The sequence below is a fragment of the Sciurus vulgaris genome, assembly GCF_902686455.1.
Source record: "Sciurus vulgaris genome assembly, chromosome: 15".
Classification (NCBI taxonomy): Eukaryota; Metazoa; Chordata; class Mammalia; order Rodentia; family Sciuridae; genus Sciurus; species Sciurus vulgaris.
This window is the reverse complement of record NC_136476.1, coordinates 79,169,269-79,197,261: the sequence shown is the minus strand read 5'-3', so window position 1 is coordinate 79,197,261 and position 27,993 is coordinate 79,169,269. Positions and strand designations below refer to the sequence as shown.

The following is a 27,993-nucleotide window of genomic DNA, read 5'->3' as shown; positions in this document are numbered from 1 at the left end:
TTATAAAAAATGGTGTACGGGGGACCTGCGTAACTTTCCACAGCTTCCCCCAGTGTTAACATCTTTCATAATTATGACCCAATTATCAGTCAGCCTTATGAAATTAGCATTAATTTTTAACTTCTTCTCCCCTCTCCCTTCATTAATCCACTTAGCCTCTACTATTAAATGTGATATACTTGGTTTTTGGAAAGCAGTTTGACTAAGTGTTTAGCTTAAATTTTTCTTAATGACTTTGATATATTATCTCTTTTTATAATTTTATACTCACCAAGATGATTATCAAGTATATAAATAACAATTGCATGAGCTGAATGAATGTATTTCTGTAATTTTTCTTTCTTTAAGGTACCAGATCATCAGTCAATAAAGTTAAGTAATCTAGGTGAGAATAAACACTATGAGGTTGCAAAGAAATGTGTTGAGGATTTGGCACTCTACTTAAAACCACTAAGTGGAGGAAAAGGTAAGTTTATAAAAAACATTTTTACTGGTTAGTAGGACTTGGAAAGTATAAGTGTTGAGAACGTGTAGTGTAGTTAGATTCACTGCCTTCATGGAGCCTACAGAGTACTGAGGGAGATAGCTATACAAGTGTGATAGATTATTTTAAGTGCTGTGACAAAAGTAGAATGTTTTATCACTACATAGCCAGTGAGTGGCATGCTATAGGTATAATAGTGAATGAATTTATCAAGTATTTCTTTTGTACTGGTGAGAAGATTGTGGACTAAGTGTCAGGCATTATTCTGGTGCTTGGCATACTTTAGTAAATGAAACAGAAAAATACACCTGCCTTTATACTTAGCTCTTACATTTTAGTAAAACAAAAGACTGTAATAAAAAAAGCAGACTGTATAGTATAGGTGAAAATTGCTCTAAAAGAAAGCAGTTAGGTGGCTTTTGAACTTGAAGTGAAAGAGGTGAAATTGTTAACCATGTGGTTTGTGGATAAAGAGGATATAGCTTAGAGGTAGAGCACTTGCCTCACATGTGTGAAACCCTGGGTTCAATCCCAGTACCAGGAAAAAAAAAAAAAAAGAGTTTCAGGCAGAGGGACTACTGTGCAGCAGCATCCTCATGTCTTTAAAGAAAAGCAATAGGAGTTGTGTGCCCGGAGGCATGTGAGTGAAGAGCAGAGCAATATGACATGAGACTAAGTGGTGAAGTCAGGTAATATACAGACTTACAGTCAATTTAAAGACAGACTTACTATGAATACAGTTAGGGAATCATTGCAGAGTTTTGAACAGCTCAGAGACATCTGGATGCTCTGTTGAGAACTCAGTATAAAAGGACAAGAACAGAAGCAAGATGATCAGTTAAGAGTCTTTAGGGGTAAGGTTGTGAGTTGGTGAGAAGTGGTCAAACTGGATACATTTTTAAAATAGAGGCATTAGTATATCTGAATTGGAATTTGAGAAGCAGCGCAGAGTTAAGTATGACTCCTGGATCTTTTGACCTGAGAACTGAAAAGTTGGTTGCCATCAGCTGATACAGGGAATAGTGAATGTATTAGGTAGGAAAGTCAAGTTTAGTTTTGGTCATAGATAGTACATTTGAGATTTGTAATATTCACTTGGATGCTAACTGTAACTTTGGGAGTCACTGGCATATAGATGGTATTTAAAGTAATGAGACTGGATGAGGTCAGTTTAGTAGTGAATTGAGATAGAAAAAATAGGCTGGGTGCTGAGGGAACAGAGATGAAATCAGCAAGGAAGATTAGAAGGAAAGGAAGAAGAAGAAAGAAAACCAAAAAAATGAAGTATTCTGGAAACCAAGGAAACAGTATTTAAAGCAGGAAAGAGTAATCATCTGTGTTGAATATTATTGGAAGGTCAAATATGATAAGGACTGAGAATTAACCATGGATTTGCAAATTAGAGACAATTAGAAAAAAAAAACAGATAATTGTCTTATGCTCAATTCTGATCAAGAGTTAATGGTAAAGTTGGAGTAGGTTTTAGAGATTGTAAAGTAAGAAATTGGAAATAGTTAGAAAATCTAGAGGATTTGCTACAAATGGGATGAAAGAAATGGGGCACCTCTGGTGGGAAAGGAAGCATCTGGAAGGATCTATTTCTTTTTTTTTTCTTGTGGTGCTGGGGATCAAACCTAGGGCTTTGTGCATACTAGGGTATTACTATACTACTAAGCTATACCATCAGCCCTTACTTATTTTTAAGATGGATGAAATAATAGCATACTTATTCTTATTGTAAGCTGATGGAAATGATCAAGCAGAGAGGGAAAAATTGTTGATATGGGAGTAGAGAGATTGCTAGAGCAGTGTCCTTGAGTAAACTCAAAGGAGTAAGATGTACAGGATTATCATTGAACATGAACTAAGGGTCTCATATACAATTTTTAAAAAAAATTAACACCATGATTAATCATTTCTTACAGGTTAGAATTTTCAATCAGACATCATTAAATTTATCCTCCATTGCTTTAGTAAAGATGGAGAGCAAACTTGATTCAAAGTACCACATCTGGGCACAGACAATTCAGAAAACATGATACCTAAATAAAATTTGAAATAACTAATTAAAAGTGAGCTTTCTTATTACTACAAAATGGTAATAAACAGAGACAGAATACTCACTATTACAAAATTAAAAGTACCTTACAGGGGACTCATTAGGATTTGTGGTTAAATATAAATATAGGTAATGTAATTGTCTATTTTATTGAAAAACCTTTAGTTTTCTTTGTTTCCGTTTTCTTAAAGGTGTAGCTAGCTTGAACCAGAGTGCACTGAGCCGTCCAATGCAAAGGAAACTGGTGACACTTGTGAACTGTCAACTGGTGGAGGAAGAAGGTCGTGTCAGAGCCATGCGAGCAGCCCGTTCACTTGGAGAAAGAACTGTAACAGAACTGATATTACAGCACCAGAATCCTCAGCAATTGTCTGCCAATTTGTGGGCCGCTGTCAGGGCTCGAGGATGCCAGTTCCTAGGGCCAGGTAAGATAGCTGACTACCTTAACTTTTTTATTGGTTATTAGGACTTGAGGATGCTGATTTCTAAGGCAAAGTTAAAATCCTGGGACTCAACCCATATTTATTTTTTATTTATATATATGTATATCTTGACATAGCTAAAGCTGTTAATCATAATTTATATTATAGACAATATAACATAATGCCCTACATGACTTATGTATTATAATCTATGTTATAGACAGATGGGTGACCATCTATAAATTAGAAAATTGAGCCAGAAGGAGTCTAAGATTGTACATTATAAGTAAAGGAAAGATAATTCTTTTCTAGTATGTGTGTGCAGGAAAAAAAAAATATCAAAGTCGCTTGATTATTTTTAAAATTTGGAAAATAGGAAAAGTATATAAAAATTAAAAGTCACCAGGGGTTAATTCCTGTATGGTTATTCTATTCATATTCTGTTTAAGAAAAACTTTGTGCCAAAGTTATGAAGTACTTCCCTGTATCTTCTAGAAGTTTTATTGTTTTACCTTTCTTATTTATTTAGAAATGTAGTATGAGTAGAATTTAGTTTTGTAAAGGAAACCTTTTTTGTAGTACAGGGTATTAAATCCAGGGGTACTCTACACACACTGGGATACATCTCCAGCCCTTTTTGATTTTGAGACAGTTCTCACCGAGTTGCCCAGGCTGGGCTTAAACTTTGATCCTTCTGCCTCAGTCCTGAGTAGTAGGGATTATAAGGGTGCACCACTGAGCCTGGCATGCAGGAAACATTTTTAGTAAGCAGCACTGGGAGAACTGGATGGACGTGTAGAAAATTAAAAGATAACAAGCTGGGGGAAATATATATAAATTATATCCCATACATAGATAAATATAACTAATATATGAGGTTCTTCAAAATATTCAGAAGGTAATCTCAGTGACTCAGGATGCTTAAACAGAATGATCATAAGCTCAGTACTAGCCTGAGCAGTTTAGCCAAACTCTGTCTCAAAATGAAAAATAAAAACATCTGGGGATGAGATTCAATTCCTAGTATGAACAACAACAACTGAAAGAATTAAAATTAACTTTTTTGAAAAGACGAAGACTGGTAATCAAATTGGAAAGATTCACAATGTAAATAGACAAAAGATGTAATATAAAAAATAAATACAAATGGTCTCCAACATATAAAAAGATACCCAGTCTTTCTCATAAAAAGAAAAATGTACATTAAAATCATGCTGGAATGCCATTGCTTACCCATCAGATTGGCAGAATCAAAAGTTTGACAGTGTATTCTGTTGACCGACCTGTGGAGAACAATTACCTTTATCCAGTATTGGTGGGAGTGCAGCAAATGGTATAAATTTAAAGACAGGAATTTGGCAACATCAAGCAAAATCACCTTTGTGTTTACTCTTCAGCTCAGCCATCCCACTTCAAGAGTCATTTCAAAGATATAGCAAAAAGTACAAATGCATAAAGTTCTAAAGCACTATTTGTAAGAGCAAATATCTGGAAGTAACCTGAACATCTATAATAAACTTCTGGTTTAATAAACTGTGGTTTAATCTTTCCAGTACAGTGCTATGCAGCCTTTGAGAGCAGTGAGGAAGATATATATTTCTGCTAAGGCATGATCTCCAGATGTATTAAGTTAAAAAATAAAAGCAAGGTACAGAATAGTGTACTTACTATAATACCTTCTATGTAAGAAAAAGAGGGTGACACAATCATTACCTACTTGTTTCATTCAAATTTTTCAAAAGAAACAATGACAGGAAAAATAAAAATAATAAGATTATATGAAAGAGAAGAAAGGGAAAGCAGAAAGGAATAGAGAATGCTGATTATCTCTTTTTTTTATATTTAGGAACTACATAAATGTCTTGTAATTATAAAAATTAAATAAAATTTTAAAAATTTTAAGTAAAAGTGATTAAAACAAAATAATATATAAAAATATAGCTAAGGGACTGGAGATGTAGCTTAGTGATAGAGTGCTTGCCTAGCATGCACAAGACCATGGGTTTGAGCCTCAGTGCTACAAAAATAAATAAGACTAAAATTTTTGAAGATAGTTGTATATCCATATAGGAATAAATTATTTTAGGTGACTTTAGAGCATAGTATTTTGATTTCTCTATCTCTAGTGGGATATATAAATCCTTAATTATATTCAGCGTGCCTATTATTCATAATTCTGCTATTGTTATTTTGAAACTATTAGACACAGACCAGTCAATTGCATTATTATTTAATACCATCAGAAACCAATATTTTCAGCAATTAAAAAAAGATATGAATATGAAATCAGGGAAATTTAAGTAAAAGCCCTGTAGTCTTAAATTAGAATTGGCAAAATTGATTCAGATTCACTTGTTTTTCTCTTCCTAAAAAAATGTTAATATCCTTGGTCTATCTGCTGAAAAGACTTAGAAGCAATTAACAAAGCACAAATATTGTAAGCTTTAATAAATAGCAATTACCCTTAAAAAGAGGCAGAACTCTTTGAATAAATGTCTTATTCCAGTTGTAAGGTAGGAAAGTAAAAGGTAAACCTGGGAAATCTTGTGCTAGAAAGCAAAAAAGGTATTAGAAACTTACAGAATCTTGTCAAAAAGTCATACTTGAACTTGAAGAAGCTGGCATTGAACGTAAATGGGCAATTCAGTTATAAAAGTGAGCGATGATTACAATGGGTTGAAACTACAAAACATAAAAATCTATGAGTTCATAATGGTAGTACAAAAAATATTAATTGGTTGTCTTTGACAGTTGCTAGAGCAGTAACAGAATTTTCTGAAAATTGAAAAAGAGGTAGAAAAAAGCCAAGCATTTTTTTCCTGCCTTTCTTATGCAAATTATTTTAGGGATAGCTCTTCTATGTTGAGGAAAGTGTCCTCTTTTAGCAGAATTCCAGCTAATATATTTAGAAGAAAAATGATAAAACCATAATTTTGTTCCCCTAAATTAATTAATGGACTTAGGCAAGAATTACTATTGTTGTTAAAACCATTAGGTAGGTTTGGGGTTTCTTTGTTTTTGTTTTTCTTTTTGTGGTTCTGTGGATTGAACCTATGACCTTGTGCATCCTAGGCAAACACTCTATCATTGAGCTATATCTCCAGCCTTAAAACCTTTAGACGAAATGTTACTGGGGAAATTAACAATAGATGGATAAGGTCTGAAGCCACTGATGAATGTCAACATTGCCAGGTGTGGTGGTACATGCCTATAATCCCTATGCCTCAGGCAGGGCTGAGGGGTGTGTTGACAAGAGGATTGCAAGTTCAAGGCCAGCCTCAGCAACTTTGCAAGACTGTGTCATGAAATAAAAAAAACTGGGGACGTAGCTCAGTGGTGTACCCCAATTTCAAACCCCAACCATCATCCCCACCCCCTACAATTCCTAAAAGCAAGACAACTAAGCCTGATGCTTATTTGTCTTGTCATGTAATATATGTGTGGTTGGCAAAAACAGAAAAACCCGAGTGTGAATTTAATCAAGCCTTTGGTTTACCTGATATAAGGGAGCTAGAGGAACATATTTTAAAATACTATAAGCATAATTAATGCAATATAGAATAAAGAAATTTTTTTTTTCTCTCTCTCCAGTATTGGAGATTGAACCCAGTAGTACTGTAGCACTGAGCTACATGCCTCGACCTTTTTATTTTATTTTGAAACAGAAGGATCTTGCTAAGTTGCCCAGGTTGACCTCAGCTGATGCTCTTGCCCCTGCCTTCTGAGTCACTGAGATTACTCGTATGCAACATCATGCTGATCTAAGAAAATTCTTTAGAAAAAGTGTTTCTTCAACAAATAAATGAACTTTTTTTTAAATAGAAGGATAGAGTTGGCAAGTAAATGGTATAGATTTTGTTTTGTTTCATTTTGTTTTTAAAGCCTAAAGACACATCAACTAAAAGGAATTGTATGGATTTATTTGGATACTTAAGCCAACTGTAATAAGACATTTTGAGACAATGGGAAAAATATAACATGGATTGAGTATTAATTATCTCAAGGAAATATGTTCATTTTGTTAGGTGTGATAATGGTCTTATATTAATATTTTTAGAAGCCTTACCTACTAGAAATACATACTAAAGTATTTAAGGGTAAAATAATAAACTTACTGGCACTTCCAAATACTCCAGCCACACAAACTAGAACAAGAAGTAGATGAAACTCGACAACAGCTGGATGGGTACTTGTTAGCTCTACTTTTGTGTGTGTTTAAAATTTTCCATAATACAAAATTAAATTTAAAAATATTTTTTAAATCCACATTTTTATATAACTTGGATATTTCCTCATGTTTACTTAACCTAAGAAGCACCAGATTAAATATCAGATTTTTATTCTGTAACTCAACAACAAAAGGCCCAATGTAAAAGTGGATGAAAGACTGAACCTCCAAAGAGACACAAATGGCCAAGAAACACACGAGCATCTTTAGTTACTAGGGAAATACAAGTCAAAATTGTAATGAGGGGTAGGGGGCATAGCTCTCAGTGGTACAGCCTAGCATGCACGAAGCATGAGCTTTATTTGATTCCCATCACTGAAAAATAAACAAACCACAATGGGTACCACTTCACACCTATTCAGTTAGCCACAATTTTAAAAAATTGAAAATAACTGTGTGGTGAGGGTGTAGAGAATTTGGGCATTCAAACTGCACTGTTTTGGGGAAACCAGTTTGTCACTTTCCCCAAAGTTAAACGTGGCGCAACAGTTTCACTCATAGGTATATTCCCAAAAGTATAGAAAATAGGTCCTCAAATATACTTGTACACAAATGTTTATAGTAGTTTTATTTATAATAGTTAAAAGGTAGAAACAGTCTAGTTGTTAGGTGATAAATAAACAAAACGTGATATATCCATAAATAGAATGTTATTCAGCCATAAAAAGGATTGCAGTACTAATACATGCTGCATGTGGATGAACTTTGAAAATACTATGTTAAGGGAAAGAAACCTGATAGCCAGTTAAGTGGCTGCCAAGTACCTATGGATAGAGGGTATGAGAAGTGACTCCTTAATAGTATGGGATTTCCTTTGAAGTAATGAAAATGTCTTAGAACTCGATAGAGTTGATGGCTATACAACATTATGAATGTATTAAATTTGTATTATTAAATGTGTATTACACAGAAATTGTACATTTGTTGTGTGTGTGTGAGTGCTGCATCCCCAGTCCTGTACAGTTTTCAATGGGTAATATTTTGTGAATTTTACCTCAAGGTTGTTTTTTTTTTTTTTTTTTTTTAAGTCATTGTTTCAAGCTCTAGTTTTGCTGCTGACTAATTATGGTTACATTGGTTTAGTCACTTAATTTCTCTGGGTCTGAATAGCCTCACTTTGGAAAATGGAGTTTGATTTTGACAATAGATTCTAAATGATTTCTTAGCTCTAAAGTTTTATTGTTTTAATTGATAACCATGTACTTTAAATTTTTATTTTATATTTTTGGTTCCAGGGATTGAACCCACAGGCACTTAACCATGGAGCCATATCTCCAGCTCTTTTTATATTTTATTTTTTGAAAGGGTCTTGCTAAGTTGTTTAGGGCCTCACTGAGTTACTAAGGCTGTCTTTGAACTTGCAGTTCTCCTGCCTCAGCCTCCTAGGTTGCTGGGATTACAGGTTTGCACCACCACATCTGGCTTAATTTTGAAATAATTTTAAATTTACTGAAACATTGCAAAAATAATGCAGAAAATTTCCTGCATACTCTTTACCCACATTGACCAAAATACTTTTTTTTTTTTTTTTTTTTTTTTTTGTGGTGCTGGGGATTGAACCCAAGGCCCTGTGCTTGCAAGGCAAACACTCTACCAACTGAGCTATCTCCCTAGCCCCAAAATACTTTTAAAAACAGGGATATTCTCTATGTAATAACAATATATTCATCGAATTTAAAAAATTTTACTTTGATACAGTACAATTTATAGTTTACATTCTAATTTTGTCAGTTATTCCAAAAATTTCTTTTATAACATTTATTTTCTTCTAGTTGAGATGTTGTTCACACTCTATATTTGTCATTTATCCTCTTAGTTTTCTTTAACCTGGAACCATTTCTCAGCCTTTATCTTTCATGATGTTTGTGTTGAGGAATGCATGCCGTTTACTTTATAGATTTTGGTAGGGAGTGGGTACTGGGCATTGTACCTGGGGCACTTTACCAATGAGCTATATTCCTAGTCCCCATCCCCCTTTTTTAAAAATTTTAACAGGGTCTCAAGTTGGTTAGGACCTTGTTAAATTGCTGAGGCCTGCCTTAAACTTGTGATTCTCTGCTCAGCCTCCCAAATCACTGGGATTGCAGGCACGTGCCACTGCACATGGCTATAGAATATTTCTTAATCTAGGTTTGCCTCATGTTCCCTTATGATTTGATTCAGGATATACTATATATCCCTGGTTGTAAAAAGCAAAAATACCCTCTTTAGGTATTGCATCCGGAGGCTAATAATTATTTATAAATTTTATGCAGAATAGTTCCAGGCAGGCAGAATAACATTCTCATGCATATGCCATCTTTTATGTTCTTTGCATGTTATTGTCAGTAGTTCTGTGTATTTTAAAATTACTTTTTCACCCTAACATTATTATTGTCTAATAGATTATTCCATACCTAAGTTATTTTGACTTGTGTTCTAATTGGTTATTTAGTAGGAAATATGTTTTCATTTGCATGATTATTTTTAAAATGAACTGTATTCATCTATATGTGATTTCCTTTTTTTTGTGCTAATTAAATACAGATTGTGGGTAATGGACCACCATAAACTAATACTCAAAGATGCCTTTCACAAATGTGGTCTGCAGGATAATGAACATTTAATGTTCCTGTAATAATTTCTAGCTATGCAAGAAGAGGCCTTGAAGCTAGTGTTGCTGGCATTAGAAGATGGTTCTGCTCTCTCAAGGAAAGTTCTGGTACTTTTTGTTGTGCAAAGACTAGAACCAAGATTTCCTCAGGCATCAAAAACAAGTATTGGTCATGTTGTGCAACTACTGTATCGAGCTTCTTGTTTTAAGGTAAGCATTGAGGAATTATCTAAATATTACATGTTTCTATGTGAGTCAGAGGCTTCCTAAGTCAGAGGCTTCCTAGGTAATTTGTATTACCTAGTCTGGTAGCCAATGCAGAATGCTTACAAAAGTTGAGAAAAATTTTTTTCCTTCTACATTGACTACATCTGTGATACTAGATACCATTTATTACCTATTGGTTTCAGTTACACAGAACAGAACAGAAGGATAATTTGGTGAACTTTTGAGTCTTATTAGGAAAAAAAAATCTAAAAGTGGAATAAAGAAGCCTAATTTATTTACATTTATCATCTTAAAAGGGAGTTAAAAACTTAATTTTTTTTTAAACTTCATTTTCTGTAATATTAAAGTCTTTAATTTGGAAACGTTAAGGATGACAAGGAATTGAAAAATTGAGGAGATTGCCCTACTTTGCTTTCTTTGTGGTTTTTTGTTTTGTAGAAAGGGCAAGATATTTTAAAATGTTTCATTGTTTAAAAGGCCGGTGGATAGTGAAAGGTACTCAGAAAAGTAGAAAACAGGCTAATTCCTTGAAGTTTCTCTATATTACAGGAGTGCAATATTTTGAGAAAGATCAAGGATTTGGAAATAGACCGTAGGCTTCTATGAAAATAAGGCATCTAAATGCGCTGGTTTTAAAGCCCCAAGAATGAAAATAGTACAGACAGAAAAAGATTTCCTTAGCAGACTGCTCAATTTTAGGTAACAGGTAATTGATAATAGATATGAGTTCAATTGGATTCATTTAACCTAATGAGGTTTGGGCTCTAATCTGCATATTTGTAGTGCTTGACTTCATGTCCCTAGGGCAGCAACAATTGAAATGAATCTTTCGTTCCTCAAATACTACGTTTTTTGCTAAGCAGCCAAATTATAGAAATCATTTGCCATTCTGAAGTGACTTTAAGTTTTCACACTACGTATCACTGATATGTTTTTCTTCATTTGTAGTTTATGATTGTCCTACATCTATAGCTGCTCCTGATAACTGATACTTGAGTAACACTAGTTTAGAAAGTTATTTCAGTTTTATCTTCTCATTTCATCCTTACTGCCACTTGGTTTAAAATGTTAAAGTGCAGTGTTTGTATGAATAAAAGAATATTATGCTGACATACTGCCAGAAGGCCTCACTTGAGTGAAATTTACTTTTGTAGATTTATCATTGTCCAAGGTTTGTTACTCATCTTAGAGACCTAAATTTTGTGATGAGAAATGCAGTTCTTGAATGCCATGAATTCTTATGTTGGTAGTTATTTTCTTGTAAAAAGTATCAAACCTTTGCTTGCCAAACGTGAAATGAGAACAAGGAGAATTAATGATACTGAGTTTTGGTCCAGTGATTCTTAATTGAAGGTACATACCGGAATCACCTACAGAGCTTTTGAAAGTATTCGTTCCTGAGCTCTGTCCCCAGGGATTCTAATTGAGTTTATCTGAAGTGGGACTTGAGATTTCCTATATACTTTTTAATTGTGTAGTTTTTGAATCCACGGATTCTGATCAAGTAGATCTGAACTGTCTTTCAAACTTCACAGATGATTTTAATGTGTGTTAGCCCTTTAATAGGACCAGTCGGGGCTGGGGAGATAGCTTAGTCGGTAGAGTGCTTGCCTTGCAAGCACAAGGCCCTGGGTTCGATCCCTAACACTGCAAAAAAAATATATATATATAGGATCAGACTCCGTTAACTACCTATGTTTGACTTCACTACTTAAATTCTTAAGCTGCTCCTGGTACACACTGTGTCATACATAGTGCTTAGATGAGTGAGACCATCCTCTAGGTCTTTAACTTTGTTTTTTCTAGTATTTAGGATGATAATTCCTCCTTTTGTTTCCTCATTATCCCTTTAGGTAGGTTATGATGGAATATAGATTTTTGTTACTTCCTAGGTACACTCATATTCTGTTCTTTCTTAACTACCTAAGATGGTATTAATTAAAATTCTAAATGTCACAAATTCTTCTCTAATTATTTATGGGTTCCCAAAGAGAATTGTGATCTTATTATGACCTGATTTCCTCATTCATGTTCTTGGTGGCCTATCATTACTGCCAACAACAGCAATAAAACAACCACTGAGGTGGTCTGCAGTTGTTTTACTGTTGTTTGTTTTGGGTACTGGGGATAACATCTGAGGCTTGAAATCTTCCTGCCTCAGCTCAGTGCTCAGCATGGGACTATTTTCTGCTACCAATAAGGAACCTAAGTTTTGAGTAATTTGAATGATTTGTCCCATCTGTTTCAGAACCTGAACTAGTCTGAATTCTAACCAAGTTTTGGTTGTCACTACTTATTAGTAGTTTAAATGGTTTATCTGAAGTTTTAGCGGTTCGGGAATAATAATATTTCATTTGTTATGGAAATTATCCAGCCATATACCTACATGTTTAGATTATTAGATAATTTCCCTAGTTCATGTGAAACTCTTTGATAACTAACTCTTTTTCTTTAATATTCTTTGAAGATGTTGATAGAACTTTATTTTATTCATTTATTTATAAGTGGTGCTGAGAATTGAACCTCATACATACTAGGCAAGTGCTCTACCACTGAACCACAACCCCAACCCTGAAACTAACTCATATATATTCATTGACCATAGACTGGTTCTTCTCTCTCTCGTTTTTGTTTTGTTTTGTTTTGTTTTGTTTTGTTTTTAAAGTACTAGGAATGGAACACTGTACAGTACATGCCAGGCTGGTACTCTTCCACTGAGCTATACCCCAGCCCTCATTGTCTCGATTTTTTACTTATCTGTATCTGTCCTCTGCTACTACAAAAGTTATAGTTCTTAAAACATAAATTTGATTGTCACTCTTTTGCTTTAAAGTTCTCAGTGACTTTTCATTCCCTTTAGAATAATATCCAAATTTTTTTTACCATAGTATACAAGGCCATCTGATCTCTGGCCTGTAGCTTACCTTTTAACTGTATGTCCTTTGCCTTTTCATGTTTCTGTTTCATCACTGCTGCTCTTTTGAGAATTCTATTCCTCACCTTTCTTTGCCTAGAAAACTCCTGTTCATTCTTCAGGATGTAATTCTTGTAGTCTTTAGCTGGAAGAAGGATTTTTTCAGAGATCACTTTCCTCTCCTTAACAGTCAGATTTAATTGCCTTCTGTGTTGCCATAGAGTGTTATAATAGCACTCTTACTATAATTTTTTGTTTATAAGTCCCTCTTGCCTGCCAATTGCTGAACTCATTGAAAATAAGGACTGTATATTTAGTTACACATATTCTTTTTTGTCCCAAAAAGGATTGTGGTGTGAACATTATCTTAACTTTTTTCTACTTTGTGTGGTGTCTCATATATGAGACACCTCTAGCTCCTCCCAAAAAGTAAATTAAGTGGTTGAGGGTAAAAGAGCAGGTGAGTTTTCATGAGTTCTTTTTTTTCTTTTTTCTATTTTTTAGGTTACTAAAAGAGATGAAGATTCTTCCCTGATGCAGCTAAAGGAGGAATTCCGTAGTTATGAGGCACTACGCAGAGAACATGACGCCCAAATTGTTCATATTGCTATGGAAGCAGGACTCCGTATTTCACCTGAGCAGTGGTCCTCACTTTTATATGGTGACTTGGCTCATAAATCACACATGCAATCTATCATTGACAAGGTTTGTAAAATTAGAGATGCTAGTTTTATACCATTGTTGTTATACTGAAGAGTATTAGAATACAGATGCTTCTCTACTCATATCCTGATAAACCCATCTAAGTTGAAAACGCATTTCATATATCTAACTGAATGAACATCTTATCTTAGCAATAAACAGTTAAATAGAATATCAGCTGTTTATCCTCAATGGTCATGCAGCCTCACTGCCAACGCCCAGATTGTTAGAGTGTTGTACTTCTTATCACTAGCCAGAGAAATGATCAAATTGAGAATGGAAATATATTTCTACTGAATGTGTGTTTTCTTACACACCATTGTAAAGTTGAAAAATCATGATTCAAATCATTATAAGTCTTAAGACTATCTCTATTCTAAAGGGACTAAAGAGACAGTGGAAATTTCCATGTTTTTAAATATCAAACTCTTCCAAATTAATGTTTAATAAAATAGTTTTTTTAACTTTCAAAATAAAGTAGGGGCAGCTGGAGGTGGTGGTGCACACCTGTAATCCCAGCAACTCAGGAAGCTGAAACAGGAGGATCACAAGTTCAAAGCCAGGCTCGGCAATTTACAGAGGCCCTAAGCAACTTAGTGATACCCTGTCTCAAAATAAAAAGGCCTAGGAATGTGACTCAGTGATTAACTGCCATAAAGGTTCAATCCTTGGTACCAAATAAATAAATAAACTAGCAAATGTATTAGGGAAACAAATATAGGATGCTAGCATAAAAGCAGTTAGGCTTAGAAGGTCTCAAGTGTATCTGTATTCTGACCTCAAAGAGCTTATAAATATGTTTTCTAAGTGTCTAATGATGAGTTTCATAGGGCAGATTCTGAGATGAAAATTTACTTCATCATTGAAACTCCTACTATGGAATCTGAAGACACTTGAAAATCTATTAACTGATCAGTTGAAATAATTGGAATATATTATGTGTCAAAGAGTAAAAACCATTCTTTTGTCTGTTTGTTAGCTGCAGTCCCCAGAATCATTTGCAAAGAGTGTCCAGGAATTGACAATTGTTTTGCAACGAACGGGCGACCCAGCTAACTTGAATAGACTGAGGCCTCATTTAGAGCTTCTTGCGAACATAGACCCTAATCCAGGTATGTGAAAAAAATGCTTGTACTTTGTCTGTCTTTGAGGTAAAGAACACAAAAGAATTAACTGCTAACACATTTTCCCTGTACCCCATCCCCTTGGTTCTTACTTTAGATGCTGTTTCACCTACTTGGGAGCAGCTAGAAAATGCAATGGTAGCTGTTAAAACAGTGGTTCATGGCCTTGTGGACTTCATACAAAATTACAGCAGAAAAGGCCATGAGACACCTCAAGTAAGTAAATTTATTGCACTTCTGACTGCTGTTATCACTAACACAATTTCGTCCTGAACTTCTTAACCTGTTTGATTGACTCTTCTCTTATAACTTGTTTTTTGTTTGTTTTTGTTGTGCTGGAAATCAAAACCCAGGACCTTGTGCATGCTAAACAAGTGCTCTGCCACTGAGCTACATCCCCATCCCTCTCATGTTTTTATTATCTCTGTTCTTTTGAGAGAACTCAGTTTTAAATGTACTTGATAAGTATTCATAGTATAGCAAGAGTTCAGTGGGTATCTTGGATATGAGTTCACTGAATAACAGGATGGTTTTGACCAAGTATAGCTCATTGATTCCTTTCAGACATTTTGTCCAGTTCTTTTCTGGAGTTGGAAGTTATCACTTTTTTTCCATTCCTATCTCTCAAATGAATTTCTGTTTGTAAAATGTATGAAATTTGAATTTATAAAATATTATCTTCAATATATTGTAGAGAAAGTTAAATTACAATCATTATTTTGATAATAACTTCCTTTGTTAATATGGGCCAGTCCCTATGTATAATATTTTACATGTTATTTCTAATCCTCACAGCTACCTACAAGGTAATTTCTGTTCCTAAGCTGAAATTTAAAGAGGTTAAAGAACATCTAAGGTGGTGATGTCAGTAAGTGACAACTTGGATCAAACCTTATCCCAGAGTCTCTTTTCACTCTTGTATCCTTATTTGAAGATAGTATATTCAAATACCAACTGAATGATAGATGTTTACATATTGTTGGAATGGTAAAATAAGAATGACCTCTTAGATTTTGATGCAGATTGTAACAATTATGAGGTTTTTAGATTCTTCCTCATTATTTGTGTAAACATAAACAGCTTAAGCCTACAAATGGAGTTATACATCCAAGTTTACAATGGTAATTTTTCACTTTCAGGGAAATGGTGTTCTGCCTTTCCTGGGAAATTTTAAGTGGACAAAGCTTAGGACTTTTTAAAAAAGTCTTTGTAAAATTACTTAATTCTGGTATCACAATTTTAAGACAGCAATAAGTGAGAATCTTTCTATTCATGGTCATTGCATTGAACCATTTCAGGTGATCTTCAGAAAGAATGTCTAAAATGCTAATTCAGGGTTATGTCACATAACTTAATGGAATGGTAGTTGTTTCAGCACAAGAATTACTACTCGTCTAATGTGAAAAAAAATTAAGTTTATGATCATAAAGATCTGAAGTCCCAAGAGTGAATTACAACTGGAATCATCATTTTTCACACATTGAATGTTTTCTTTTTTGTAGCCTCAGCCGAACAGCAAATACAAGACTAGCATGTGCCGAGATTTGCGACAGCAAGGGGGGTGTCCACGAGGAACAAATTGTACGTTTGCCCATTCTCAGGAAGAGCTTGAAAAGTAAGTTTTGAGAATTCTTTTTCATCTGGGTTTAATTTTTGGTTATTATAATGACAGTGTCATCCATAGTCTTCAACTTTGTGGTGTTTCAAAGATAAAAGTTCACAGCTGGATGTCGTCGTACACACCTGTAATCCCAACTGCTCAGAAGGCTGAGGGAAGTTCAGGACCAGTGTGTTCAATTTAGCAAGATTCTGTCTCAAAATAAAATTTTAAAAAGGGGATGTAGTTCAGTGGTGTAGAGCACACTTGTCTTTAATCTCTCGTACTGCCAAAGAAAAAATTGACGTTCTGAGTTCTCTAGATTAATCTGGGTGCAAGATTAATGTGATAAAATGACATAGAGTCTTATTTAAGGATCATATTTTGAGACCATTTTGTAGTTGAAATTCGTATTTCTTTTAACTGTATAAAATGAAGATACCCCTATTTGCCTTTAAACTGAATTTTCAAATTCATTTGAGCCTCAGGCAAAATGGTAAAGCAGGTACATTTTCTTTTTCTGGCTTTAGGTCTTTTTAATTTTTACCGCTCCTTGTCTTCTTTCTTCTCCTAGGGATAATCTTTTTTTGTATGTTTGTTTACTCCTTATAAAAGAAGTAATAGATATAAACTATGTTACATTCAATTAGCCAAAACTTTCTTCATGAAAACCTAACCAAAAAATGGATCTCTTTGTTTCAACTAAACAACTGGCACATGTATCAACTCTTTAAGTGGACATCTCCATTTTGTTTTTCCATACTTCACACTTAATTTGTTGATTTTCTCCTCCTGTACCTCCTTTTCCTTCCAGTCTGCCCTCCCCTTGTGTATCCTGTCCAGCAGTCATATGTGCCATGTTGTAGAAACCGTGGTCAGCTATCTTTCCTTCATCTTTTTCTGCTTAATCATTCCCTAAGCTCTGCCAGTTCCACCTCCTATACATTCCTCAACTGTGTTCTTTATATCCTTGTAGTCCATCCTTAATCCACAAGTTAGATCTGCCACTGCCTGCCTCCTTTCCCATTATGTCCCACAAAACAGAAATCTTCTAGAAGCATAGATCTACTCATATTATTCCTCTGCAACTGTCTTTGATAGTTTCTCATTGCCTTACAGATAAAGATATGAAGTCTGGGTTGTGGCTTGTAATACCCTATATCATGTAATCTGTGCTAGCCTTTCTGATCTCATCTTGCAACACTGTAATTATACCCTGTACTCAAGCCACACTTACCTTCTATCAGTTCCTGAAATACACTATGTTCCTTCACCCCTTGGGTTTTTTATATAATGCCAGTCCTTCCAGCCTTGGCTTTGGGTCTTTTCCTTTTTTCCTAATTATCCTTCACTTTTCCAGGGGGATCCCTTTACTGCTTCATAAGAACCAGATTCTTTTTGTCATATTTTTCACAATTATAATTAATTAATGGTCTATTTTAGGGATTGATACACTTTTCTATAGAGTCCAGATAGTAAATATTTTTGTCTTTGAGGGCCATACAGTTTTTTATTTTCCAGTGAGGTGATGCTGGGAATTGAACCCAGGGGTGCTCTACCTCTGAGCTCTATCTCCAGCTTTTTATTTTTTATTTTGAGACAAGGTCTCACTGAGTTTCCCTGGCTGTCCTTGAACTTAGCAATAAGTCCTCCTGCCTCAGCATTCTGAGTAGCTGGTGTTGCAGGCATGTGTATCTGCACCCAGCAGAGTCATGTAACTTCTGTTATAACCATTCAACTACGAATTACAAGAAAAAAGCCTCCATATACAATGTGTACAGTTGGCTTGGCTCTCTGGGTATGGTGGCATATACCTGTAGTCCCAGCTACTTGGGAGGCTAAGGCAGGAGGATCGTGAGTTTGAGGCCAGTCTGGGTAACTTAGCAAGATCGTGTCTCAAAATAGAAAGGGCTAGAGACATAGATCCGTGGTAGTGCTGCCCTGGGTTCAATCCCCAGTACCATAATTCATTAAAAAAAAAAAAAAAAAAAATAGTTATAAGCCTTGTTTATTAAAAACAAGCAATTTTGGCCCACATGCTGTAATTATCCAACCCTTGATCCATTTGTTCAGTCTTTGTTTATCTTACTTAAGTGTAAGCTCCATGGACTATGTATCTTATTTTTTGTTGTCTCCTTTCCTCCTTGGCTATCACTAAGCCCTGTACGTAATGAACTCTCCAGTAGTAGCATGACAAAGATTATTTGTGTGTAAAATAAAAAGAAAAGTAAAAACATACTTCTCTTAATTTTTTCCCCTTGCTTAAGGAGCCAAAGAGGCTATAAGAATCCTAAGAAAAAAAAGAAAATTTTTCCCCTTGCTTAAAGAGCCAAAGAGGCTGTAAGAATCTTAAGAAAAAAAAGAAACTGTGTGCACCTAGTCTAACTCTGTATGGAGAATTGCACATTGATAACTTCTCAGATTCTGGGAGATAAAATTCACCTTATCCATACCTGAAATAAAGCTCTTTAGCTAAAATAGGTCTTTTGAGAGGACCTTGCTTGGTCCTAAAAAGTCTGAGAGGAAACTGTCATTTTATTGCCATTCTACCCTCACTCAGTGCCCCATCTGAAAATCTATTTACCTCTCATATCTTGAAGTTGGCTTCCTACTCTGTCCCAAGGACCTAGTTCAGAACTTTATTGTCACTTACAAAACTTAGGATGTAGTAATAAATATAATAATAGTAATACCCAAATTACACGAGGTGCAGTTGTGGACTTCTGGTATCCCTATGACACTGAATGCTGAGGCAGAAAGATCCCAAATTTAAAGCCAAACTCTGCAATTTAGGGAGACCCTGTTTCAAAATTAAAAGCAAAAAGAACTGGGGGTGTAGCTCAGGGTTAAGTACCCCTGGATTCAATCCCCAGTTAAAAAAAAAAAAAAACAGATGAACTGGTTATATTTTGTGCCAGGCAGCATTTTTTCATGTTTCACATGTTAACCCAACTTATCCATTTTCCTACTTCAGTAGTTTTTTACTAACATTTCCCTACGTCTCAACTTAGACTTCTTCCCTCTGTATTGTGTGCTTTTCTATTTCTACCAAGATCTTATTGTCTAATCATGTTTATCTACTTTACTTTTTTTTGACCATGTAGGATGCCCTTTATCTTTTATTAACTACAAAAATGGCCAGTTGTAGAACTATCTAGAGATAAAATGGAAAAAAATCCAATTTGATGAAACCTGAATAACTGGCTATGTACACATTTCTAACTATGAAAAATAACATACAGATATATGATGGTTAATGACACTAACACATCAATAAACTATCCAAGCAAAGGCCAAAACCCAACTGGGTTCTACCAAATTTTCCAGAAACTTAATTCCTACCTTACTGATTTCCCCCACCCCCACCCAGATTATAGAACAAGAGCAAAACCTGGCCAGTCCATCTGATAAGTCTAGAATAATTTTCTAAAACTAGATGAGGATCATTCAGGACAAGTTTAGTTTCACTGCATTTATGAATACAGTTTCAAAACCCTGGAACAAAAGATTTGTTAAATCCAGGAGCATGTTTAAAAAGTGCACCATGCTGATGGTGTACACCAAGCATTTTCCCAGGAATGCAAGGGTAGTGCAGCCTCAGAAGATCTGTCACAAAAGAAGTACTGGGTTGGTTCCTCAGAATTTGGTCCAACCTGACTCTCAGAAATAGATAGATGCCTTTTAGAAATAGATAGGTATAGATTGTTTTGGGGGCTTTTATTTGGTGGTAGTGGAGAGTTGTTTTGTTTTTTGTAGTGCTGGGATTGAACCCAGGGCTCAGACATGCTGGGAACATGATGGGTACATGATGGATAATTTTTATAAGGTACTTCTACTTAATCACTACTAACTACCATATGATTTCTTTCACTCTTTCATCTTACACATGTTGTTCCCTCTGTATTGTGTGTTTTCCTCTCTTCTCTCTGGAGAACCGTTTCTTATCATATTCAGTTATCATCTTCCCTCCACAAACTTCCCTGACTTGCCTAGTTAGTTTTGGTTGCTCTCTACTATGCTGCTATAGCACTTGTCTTAGCGGTTTCACACTTCTATAACAGAATACCACAGACTGGATATTTGGTTGTTTTCATGCCCCAATACCTCCCCTATCTTTTCTCTCCTTGGTCCCTGGGTCCCCTTTCTATACTCTACTGGTCTCTCTTCTATTTTCATGAGACTGCCCCCCACTGGTTTTTTTTCCCTCTAGCTCCCACATATGAGAGAAAACATAGGACCCTTGATTTCAAACAGTTGGCTTATTTTGCTTAACATAATGCCCTTGAGTTTCATGTATTTTCGTGCAGATGATATAATTTTGTTCCTATGGCCAAAAAAACAACATTATGTATATGTAACACATTTTCTTAATCCATTCATCTTTTGACAGACACTGGTTTAGTGATTCTTGGTATTGTTTCCTGAGCTTTAGGCGTCCTGTTGAGGAAGTTGTTGCCTGCACTGATATGTTGGAGTGTTGACACTATGTTTCTTTGAGCATTTGCAAAGTTTTTGGTCTAATTCCTAGGTCCGATCCATTTTGAGTAGATTTTTGTGCAGGGTGAGCGATAAGGGTCTAATCACATTTTTCTACATATGGTTAACTGGTTTTTGCAGCACTGTTTGTTAAAAAGGCTTTTTCTCCCTACGTTTTTGCTATCTTTGTTAAGGATCAAATGATTGTATCTGTGTGAATTTGTCTCTGTGTCTTCTATTGTTTCATTGGTTTATATGTCTGTTTCTGTGCTAGTACTGTGTAGTTTATTACTATAGCTCTGTAGTATTATTTCAAGTCAGTATTGTTGGGATGCCTCCAGCATTGTTTCGTTTGTTTTTTTTGCTTAGAATTACTTTGATTATTCTGAGCTTTTACCTTTCCATATGAATGGACTGTTTAGAACTATTTTTTCTAGTTCTGTGAATAATGTCATTAGTATTTTGATGGGTATTGCATTGACACTCTAGATCACTTTTGGTGATATGGCCATTTTAACAATATTAATTTTGCCTATCTAAGAACTCAGGAGGTCTTTCCCTCTTTCAGTGTTTTCTTCAGTTTCTTCTTCAGTTTCTTTCTTCAGTGTTCTATTATTTCCATAGACTGGGTAATTTATATGAACAAAAATTTATTTAGTTCACTGTTCTGAAGGCTGGGGAGTCTTAAGATTAAGGGGGTCACAACTGGTAAGGGCCTCTTGCATCATCCAATGGCAGAAGGCAAAAGGGCCTTCTGTGTGGGAAAGAGAGGGAGAGGAAATAGATTGGAGATTGAACTCACTCCTTTATCAGGAACTCACTCCTGTGGTAATGGCATTAAATTTTTTTTTTTTTTTTTTTTTTTTTTAATGGTACCAGGATTGAACCCAGGGGGGTTTAACCCCTGAGCCACATCATCCCCAGTCTTTTTTGTTTTTGGGAGACAGGGTCTCATCAAGTTCCCCAAGCCCTTACTAAGTTGCTGAGACTACCCTTGAATTTGGGATCCTCCTGCCTCAACCACTGGGATTATAGGAGTGCTCTACCACACCCAGAGGCACAAACCTATTTTTAAGGGCAGAGCCCTCATGACCTAATCATATCTTAAAGGTCTCTCCTCTCAACATTCTTGCATTGGGTATTAAGTTACCAACACATGAACTTTGAGAGACATGTTCAGACCATAGCAACACTCCATATGTAGCAATTCTAACTAGTGTTTATAAAATGTCTGTATTGCAATTGCTTCATTTATCTACCTTTATGTTTCCTGAACCTAGCATATACCTGAATAAAGTCAATATGTTCATGTCAAAAATAAAATAATCTACAGTTTCTATTTCTTATTTCCAGCCAGCTTCATACTTTCTACGCTTTTAAAACAAATAAATAGGAATCATACAAAGAATTAGAGGAGGTGATTTCACTATATCATCTTGGTTTAAAAAATAAATGTTGCTAACCTTGCTGAGATTTTTAATGAGTCCTTTTGTCTTAGTTCACATAACACACCAAAAGCTCAACAAATGTGTATTCAACTTAAATTAATTTTACCCTTGCTTGCTTTCTCTACTGTACACCCCTCTAGCCATACAGAATGTAAATACCCAACAATCTTTCTTTAGAATAAAATATTTAAATGTATATATTTTAGTTAAAGGGTATTAGAAACCTATTCCCAAGAATTGTTGCATTATGAGAAGTATCAGAAACCTGGAACCAACTAACTCAACTCATTTTTAAGAGATTGTTTTGGGCTTGGTACTGTCTGAAATGCTTCTAAGTGGGGAAACAGGAACAGTAACATGTAAATAATCAATTTCAGCAGTTTGGTAAGCTACATCAAAGAATGGGTTTTATTCTGATTGCAACAGGAAGCCACTATAGGATTTTATTCAAATAGAATGATGAGATTTTAATTTTGTCTTAGAAATGTCACTTTGATGTTTCTAAGGATGGTGACCAGTTAAGCCTCTGCAGTGGGCTTGGTGCAAGCTCAGTAGCGTAATCCTAGTACTGTAGCATTGGAAATGATGAAAAGTATTCATATTTGAGATATATTTTGAAAATAGAGTTTGCAAGATGGACAGATTGAATGTGGGATATAAAAAAAAGAGGAATCAAGGATAACTTCAAAGTTGAAGCCTTCATAATTGAGAGATATCCTTTACTGAGCTATGAAATGCTGTGGGATAGAAAATCAGTAGTTCTTTTGGTCATACAAAGTTTGAGGCTTACTTCACATTAATGCACCCAATACTTACTGAACACTTAGTATGCATGAGATACTATATTTTGGGCTAAATACGAAGAGTGCATAAATAAGAAAGGAAAATTCTTGTCCTCTTAGGGCTTACATTGATGTAGAAGGGACTAATATAAAGCAAATAAATAGAAAGTGTAATGTGTTAGTGATTCGTGCTAAGAAGAAAATTACACAAGGTAAGAAAAAGAAATGATTGAATGGGAGATAGTTTAGATAGGATTATCCTGGAAGGGCCATTAGAGGATATGACATTTAAGCAGACATCGTAATGAAGTAATGTTGCACAGTAGAAAGACAGTTACAGAATTGAAGTCTATGAGAAGATAGATCATCTTGAGACACACAAGTGGTGCACAAAGTGAAGAAATTGGCTTTAGGAACAGGAATTCTTCCTTTTCTTAGGAGGAGTGTATGATTATAGGTGCAAGGAAGTTACTAGAATTGGTTGTGGTAAGATGATTCTCAATTCATCTATTTTCTTTGTTAAGAGGGATACAATATCACCTGTGGAGAGTGGAATGGAAAAGAATATTAGATGTAGGAAAGTAAATTTAGTAAAGAAATGTATTAACAAATTGCTTGGCCATCTTAAATAGTTTATAGTTTTGAATAGAATCTATATAGCATAATTGCACCTTTTTTCTCCACCAACATTTAACTGCTGTGCTTGGGAACAGGAAAGAGAAGGATTAATGGTAGATATTGGATTCTAAGATGGGAATTCTTATAATTACTTGAGGGAACTTAGGGATGATTTAAAAATAGGAAGCAATTGGTTTCGCAAGTAGAATTGCAGATTCTGTTTCAGCCTTTAGCTGCCCAAATGCTAAAAGTTCATTATGAACCCTGACTCCTCACTCAGTTTTCCACACTTAAGTTTTGACTTCTGATTCCTGTCTTTTGAGAGGCTCACATACAAAATTTTATTTTTTGCTTGCTTGACTACCTTATGAATATCTGAAATTGTCATTTGAGGATGGAAAGCAAGGAGCAACTGGGCATTTTCTATAAGAACTTTTAAGAGAAGAATGAGAATGTTTCAAAAAGCATGTTGGAAAACACAGGGGTTTCTGGCCTTTAATGCCATCAAATTGCCATTCTGAAATACAGGTCTGCTCATGCTTCTCCTCCTCTAAGAAGTAATCATGGGTTTCCCCAATGTATACTTAATGACATATAAATTGGACATCACCAGTTTTTTTTTTTTTTTTTTTTTTTTTTTTTTTTTAAAACCTCCCCACCTGACTCCCATCCCCTTTTGTAGGGGACAGGGTCTCCCTAAGTTGCTAAGGATCTCACTAAATTACTGAAACTGACTTTGAACTTGCAATCTTCCTGCCTCTGCTCCTGAGTTGCTGAGATTACAGGCATGCACCACTGTACCTGGCCACCAGTTGTTTTTGTTGTGTTTCATCTTTTTTGTTTTCTTTTGTTATAAATTTCATGTTTCATTATTCTACCTTTAGCCAGTCTGGTCTGGGAGCCCTTGTCTTTTATTAAGCTTCATTTTCCCCTATCAATATATGTATGTGGTAAGATCGAAAGAGAAAGGATTGAATAATGAAGCTGTTGATAGATACTGAAGGACTAAAAGGGAAACTATTATGAAAGCATTGCTCATCACTAAAACTATATTAAATTTGTTTATACATAACATTAATATCACATTTAGACATAATGATGACCCCTAAGTATATGTAGTCTTCTTTTCAGTCATGTAAAACTTAATTTCTCACCAGTTAAAAATATTGGAGGGAACATTATAGGACTAGCACTATATTATAATGAAATTTAGACATTTTCTTAAATGGAATCCAAGGTCACATTACTTTATGTATTACGGTATCATGTCCAGTCATCATAAATAAAACTCAAAATTTAGTATCAGAAAAGTATTTAATCCTAATATTTTTTACTTTAGGTAAAAAACTAATAAACTAATATGAAGAATATAATATAAAATTCTATGTTTAAGAATGAGTTTTGGGGACTGGGGTTGTGGTTCATTGGTAGAGCACTTGCCTCACACATGTAAGGTACTGGGTTCAATCCTCAACACCACATAAAAATAATAAATAAAGTGCCAGGGATATAGCTCAGTTGCTTGTCTTGCAAAGCACAAAGCCCTGAGTTCAATCCCCAGCACCACAAAAAAATTAAAAATAAAATAATAATAATGATAAATGAAATAAAGGTATCATGTCCATCTATAACTAAAAATATTTTTTTTTAAAAAATGAGTTTTGGGCTAGGAACTGTACCACAAGCCTGTAATCCCAGTGGCTTGGTGGGAGACTGAGGCAGGAGGGTCTTAGGTTCAAAGCCAGCCTCAGCAGTTTAGCAAGGCCCTAAGCAACTCAGTGAGACCCTGTGTCTAAATAAGATACAAAAAGGGCTGGGGTTGTGGCTCTGTTGTTAAGCATCCCTGGGTTTAATCCCTGGTACCTGCCCCCCAAAAATGAGTTTTGGGGCTGAGTGCAATGTCACAAACCTGCAATCCCAGTGACTCGAGAGTCTGAGGCAGGAGGATCGCAAGTTCAGAGCAAGCCTGTGCAAATTTAGTGAAACCTATCTCAAAAAAAAAAAAAAAAAAGAGTGTTGTTGTTTTTGTTTTTTTTGAGACAGGGTCTGGCGAAGTTGCTCAGGCTGGCCTCAAACTTGGGATCCTCCTGACTTAGCCTCCCAAGAAGCTGAAGGATGCTTTCAACTTTTGTATACCTTTCCTCTTCATTCTGTGTTTCCCAACTAAATTTGGTGCTGGCTCTTGTCGTTTTTGCATAGTTTACTTTATATTCCAATTATGTAAGATCTTCAAGCATTTTCTTCCCACTCCATAAAAATTGCTCTTTGAATACATGTGTACTTTGCTTGCTATATTAATTATGTGTCTGTATACATGTACATTATATACATATGTGAATAGCATATATTTTCATGTGTCATTTGTCACAGTACAATTTGGTATAGACTGTATTTAATATTTAGCTGCAGAAACTCTTTTCAAAACAGTTTTCTTTTTTAAAAATATTTTCCCATTGTCTTTTCTTCTTTAGAATAAGACTTAGAACAATATTCACCAATCTGTTGATTGTTTTTAAACAGGTATCGATTAAGGAACAAAAAGATCAATGCGACTGTAAGAACGTTTCCTCTTCTAAATAAAGTTGGTGTAAACAACACTGTCACAACCACAGCCGGAAATGTCATTTCTGTCATAGGAAGTACTGAAACAACCGGGAAAATTGTTCCAAGTACAAATGGAATATCAAATGCAGAAAACAGTGTTTCCCAGCTAATCCCACGTAGTACTGACAGTACTTTAAGAGCTCTGGAGTCTGTGAAGAAAGTGGGGAAGGTTGGCACTAATGGTCAGAATGCTGCTGGGCCCTCTGCAGAGTCTGTAACTGAAAAGTAGGTATTAGGTAAAAAGGCTTAATAAGAGTTCTTTATTTTTTGTAGAAATGCCTGAGTACTTTTTTTTAATCCTGAAGAACAACAGTTAACTAGAATTTTTATATAGAATGATTTCATATAGTAGAAAAAGCATTAAAAGCATTTAATTCTGGATGTACAACTGAGTAGCTCTGTAAACTTGGAAAGTCACTTCAACTCTGAGTTTTGTTTTCTCAACTGTACACTAAAGGAGGTTGGACCAGAATTGGGTTTTTCATACCATGTTTTCTTGACCTTCGGGAATGATGCCATAGAGGTGCCAGAAAGGAACTAAGTAGAAACCTAAACAGGTAAGAGGCTCAGCCTCTAGCCCTATGTAAATCAAAGCACTTCTATTTTGTACTCTACAATGATGCATAGTAATAAAGAGGGGAATCTTTGGAGCCAAACTCTTTGGGCTCAAATTATAGCTCACTGTTTCTCAGCCTTTGATGTTAAGCCAGTTAATTTGTCTTCCTTAGTTTACCCATTTGTAAAATTAGAATACCTATTTGATGGACTGGGGTGGAGCAGGTGCTCAGCATTTACAAGGCCCTGAACTCAATTCCCAGCTTTCCACACACACACATACATAAAAGAATACCTACTTCATATAGTGGTAATGAGAATTAGGTGAGTTTACTACATTGTGTACTTTAAACTATTCCTGCCAGTTAGTAAACACTCAGTGAATATCTGCTTCATTATTACTGTTTTTACTAGCATTATTGTTGTTAGGTATCAGCGTGAGATTTGATTGGCAAAAGATTTTGTTGCTTTAAGAAAAATGTTTGTCGCCAGGTACAGTGGTGCACCCCTGTAATTCTAGCAACTGGGGAGGATCACAAGTTCAAACTACTTTCAACAATTTAATGAGACTCTGTCTCAAGGTAAAAATAAAAAGTATTGCAGATGTAGCCCCTGGTTTCAGTCCCCCATATGAGAGAGAGAAAGAGAAAGAGAAATTTTAAGGCTGGATAAAGTTGCTCAGTGGTAGAGTACTTGCCTAGACTCTGGGTTCAATCCCCAGTACGACAAAGGGAAAAAAAGTTTTAAAACTTCAAATGATCTGAAGTTCTTTCCAATTCTAAAATTTCATACTTTGGTATTCTTTTGAGGTTTATAATCTGAAGCATGTTCAGATTTTTTTGCCCATAAAGTCTGTTAGTAGCATCTATTACATGACTACTATGCTGTGCATGCAGTAGACTGCTACTCGCTTAATGTAACAAAGGATAAATAGGTAAGCAGTAATAATTCTGTACTTTTGTATATGATAGGGAAATTGTTTAAAGGACCGTTCTGAACTTCACTGAGAGAGATTTTACAAAGATATGTATCAAAAATATTGTCTAGTAAGTATTTGTGTACTTACTATGCACTGTTTTTGGCACATTTGGAAATTCATGAGACATAAGATAATCTATGCCTTTCAGGGATTTATGATGCTGTAGTTGTAGAGATAGCA

General features: G+C 35.2%; 1 protein-coding gene across 3 annotated transcripts in view; it reads left to right on the top strand.

Moving 5' to 3' along the window:
- Positions 1 to 27,993, top strand: part of RC3H2 (ring finger and CCCH-type domains 2) — a 97,819-nt gene that overhangs the window by 9,035 nt on the left and 60,791 nt on the right. For all 3 annotated transcript variants that reach the window (XM_079113741.1, XM_079113740.1, XM_079113742.1), the window contains exons 3-10: positions 349 to 466; positions 2,735 to 2,968; positions 9,821 to 9,996; positions 13,433 to 13,633; positions 14,610 to 14,742; positions 14,852 to 14,970; positions 16,257 to 16,369; positions 26,196 to 26,504. In XM_079113741.1, coding sequence (XP_078969867.1) covers positions 349 to 466; positions 2,735 to 2,968; positions 9,821 to 9,996; positions 13,433 to 13,633; positions 14,610 to 14,742; positions 14,852 to 14,970; positions 16,257 to 16,369; positions 26,196 to 26,504 — 1,403 coding nt within the window. The remainder of the gene's footprint in view (positions 1 to 348; positions 467 to 2,734; positions 2,969 to 9,820; positions 9,997 to 13,432; positions 13,634 to 14,609; positions 14,743 to 14,851; positions 14,971 to 16,256; positions 16,370 to 26,195; positions 26,505 to 27,993) is intronic.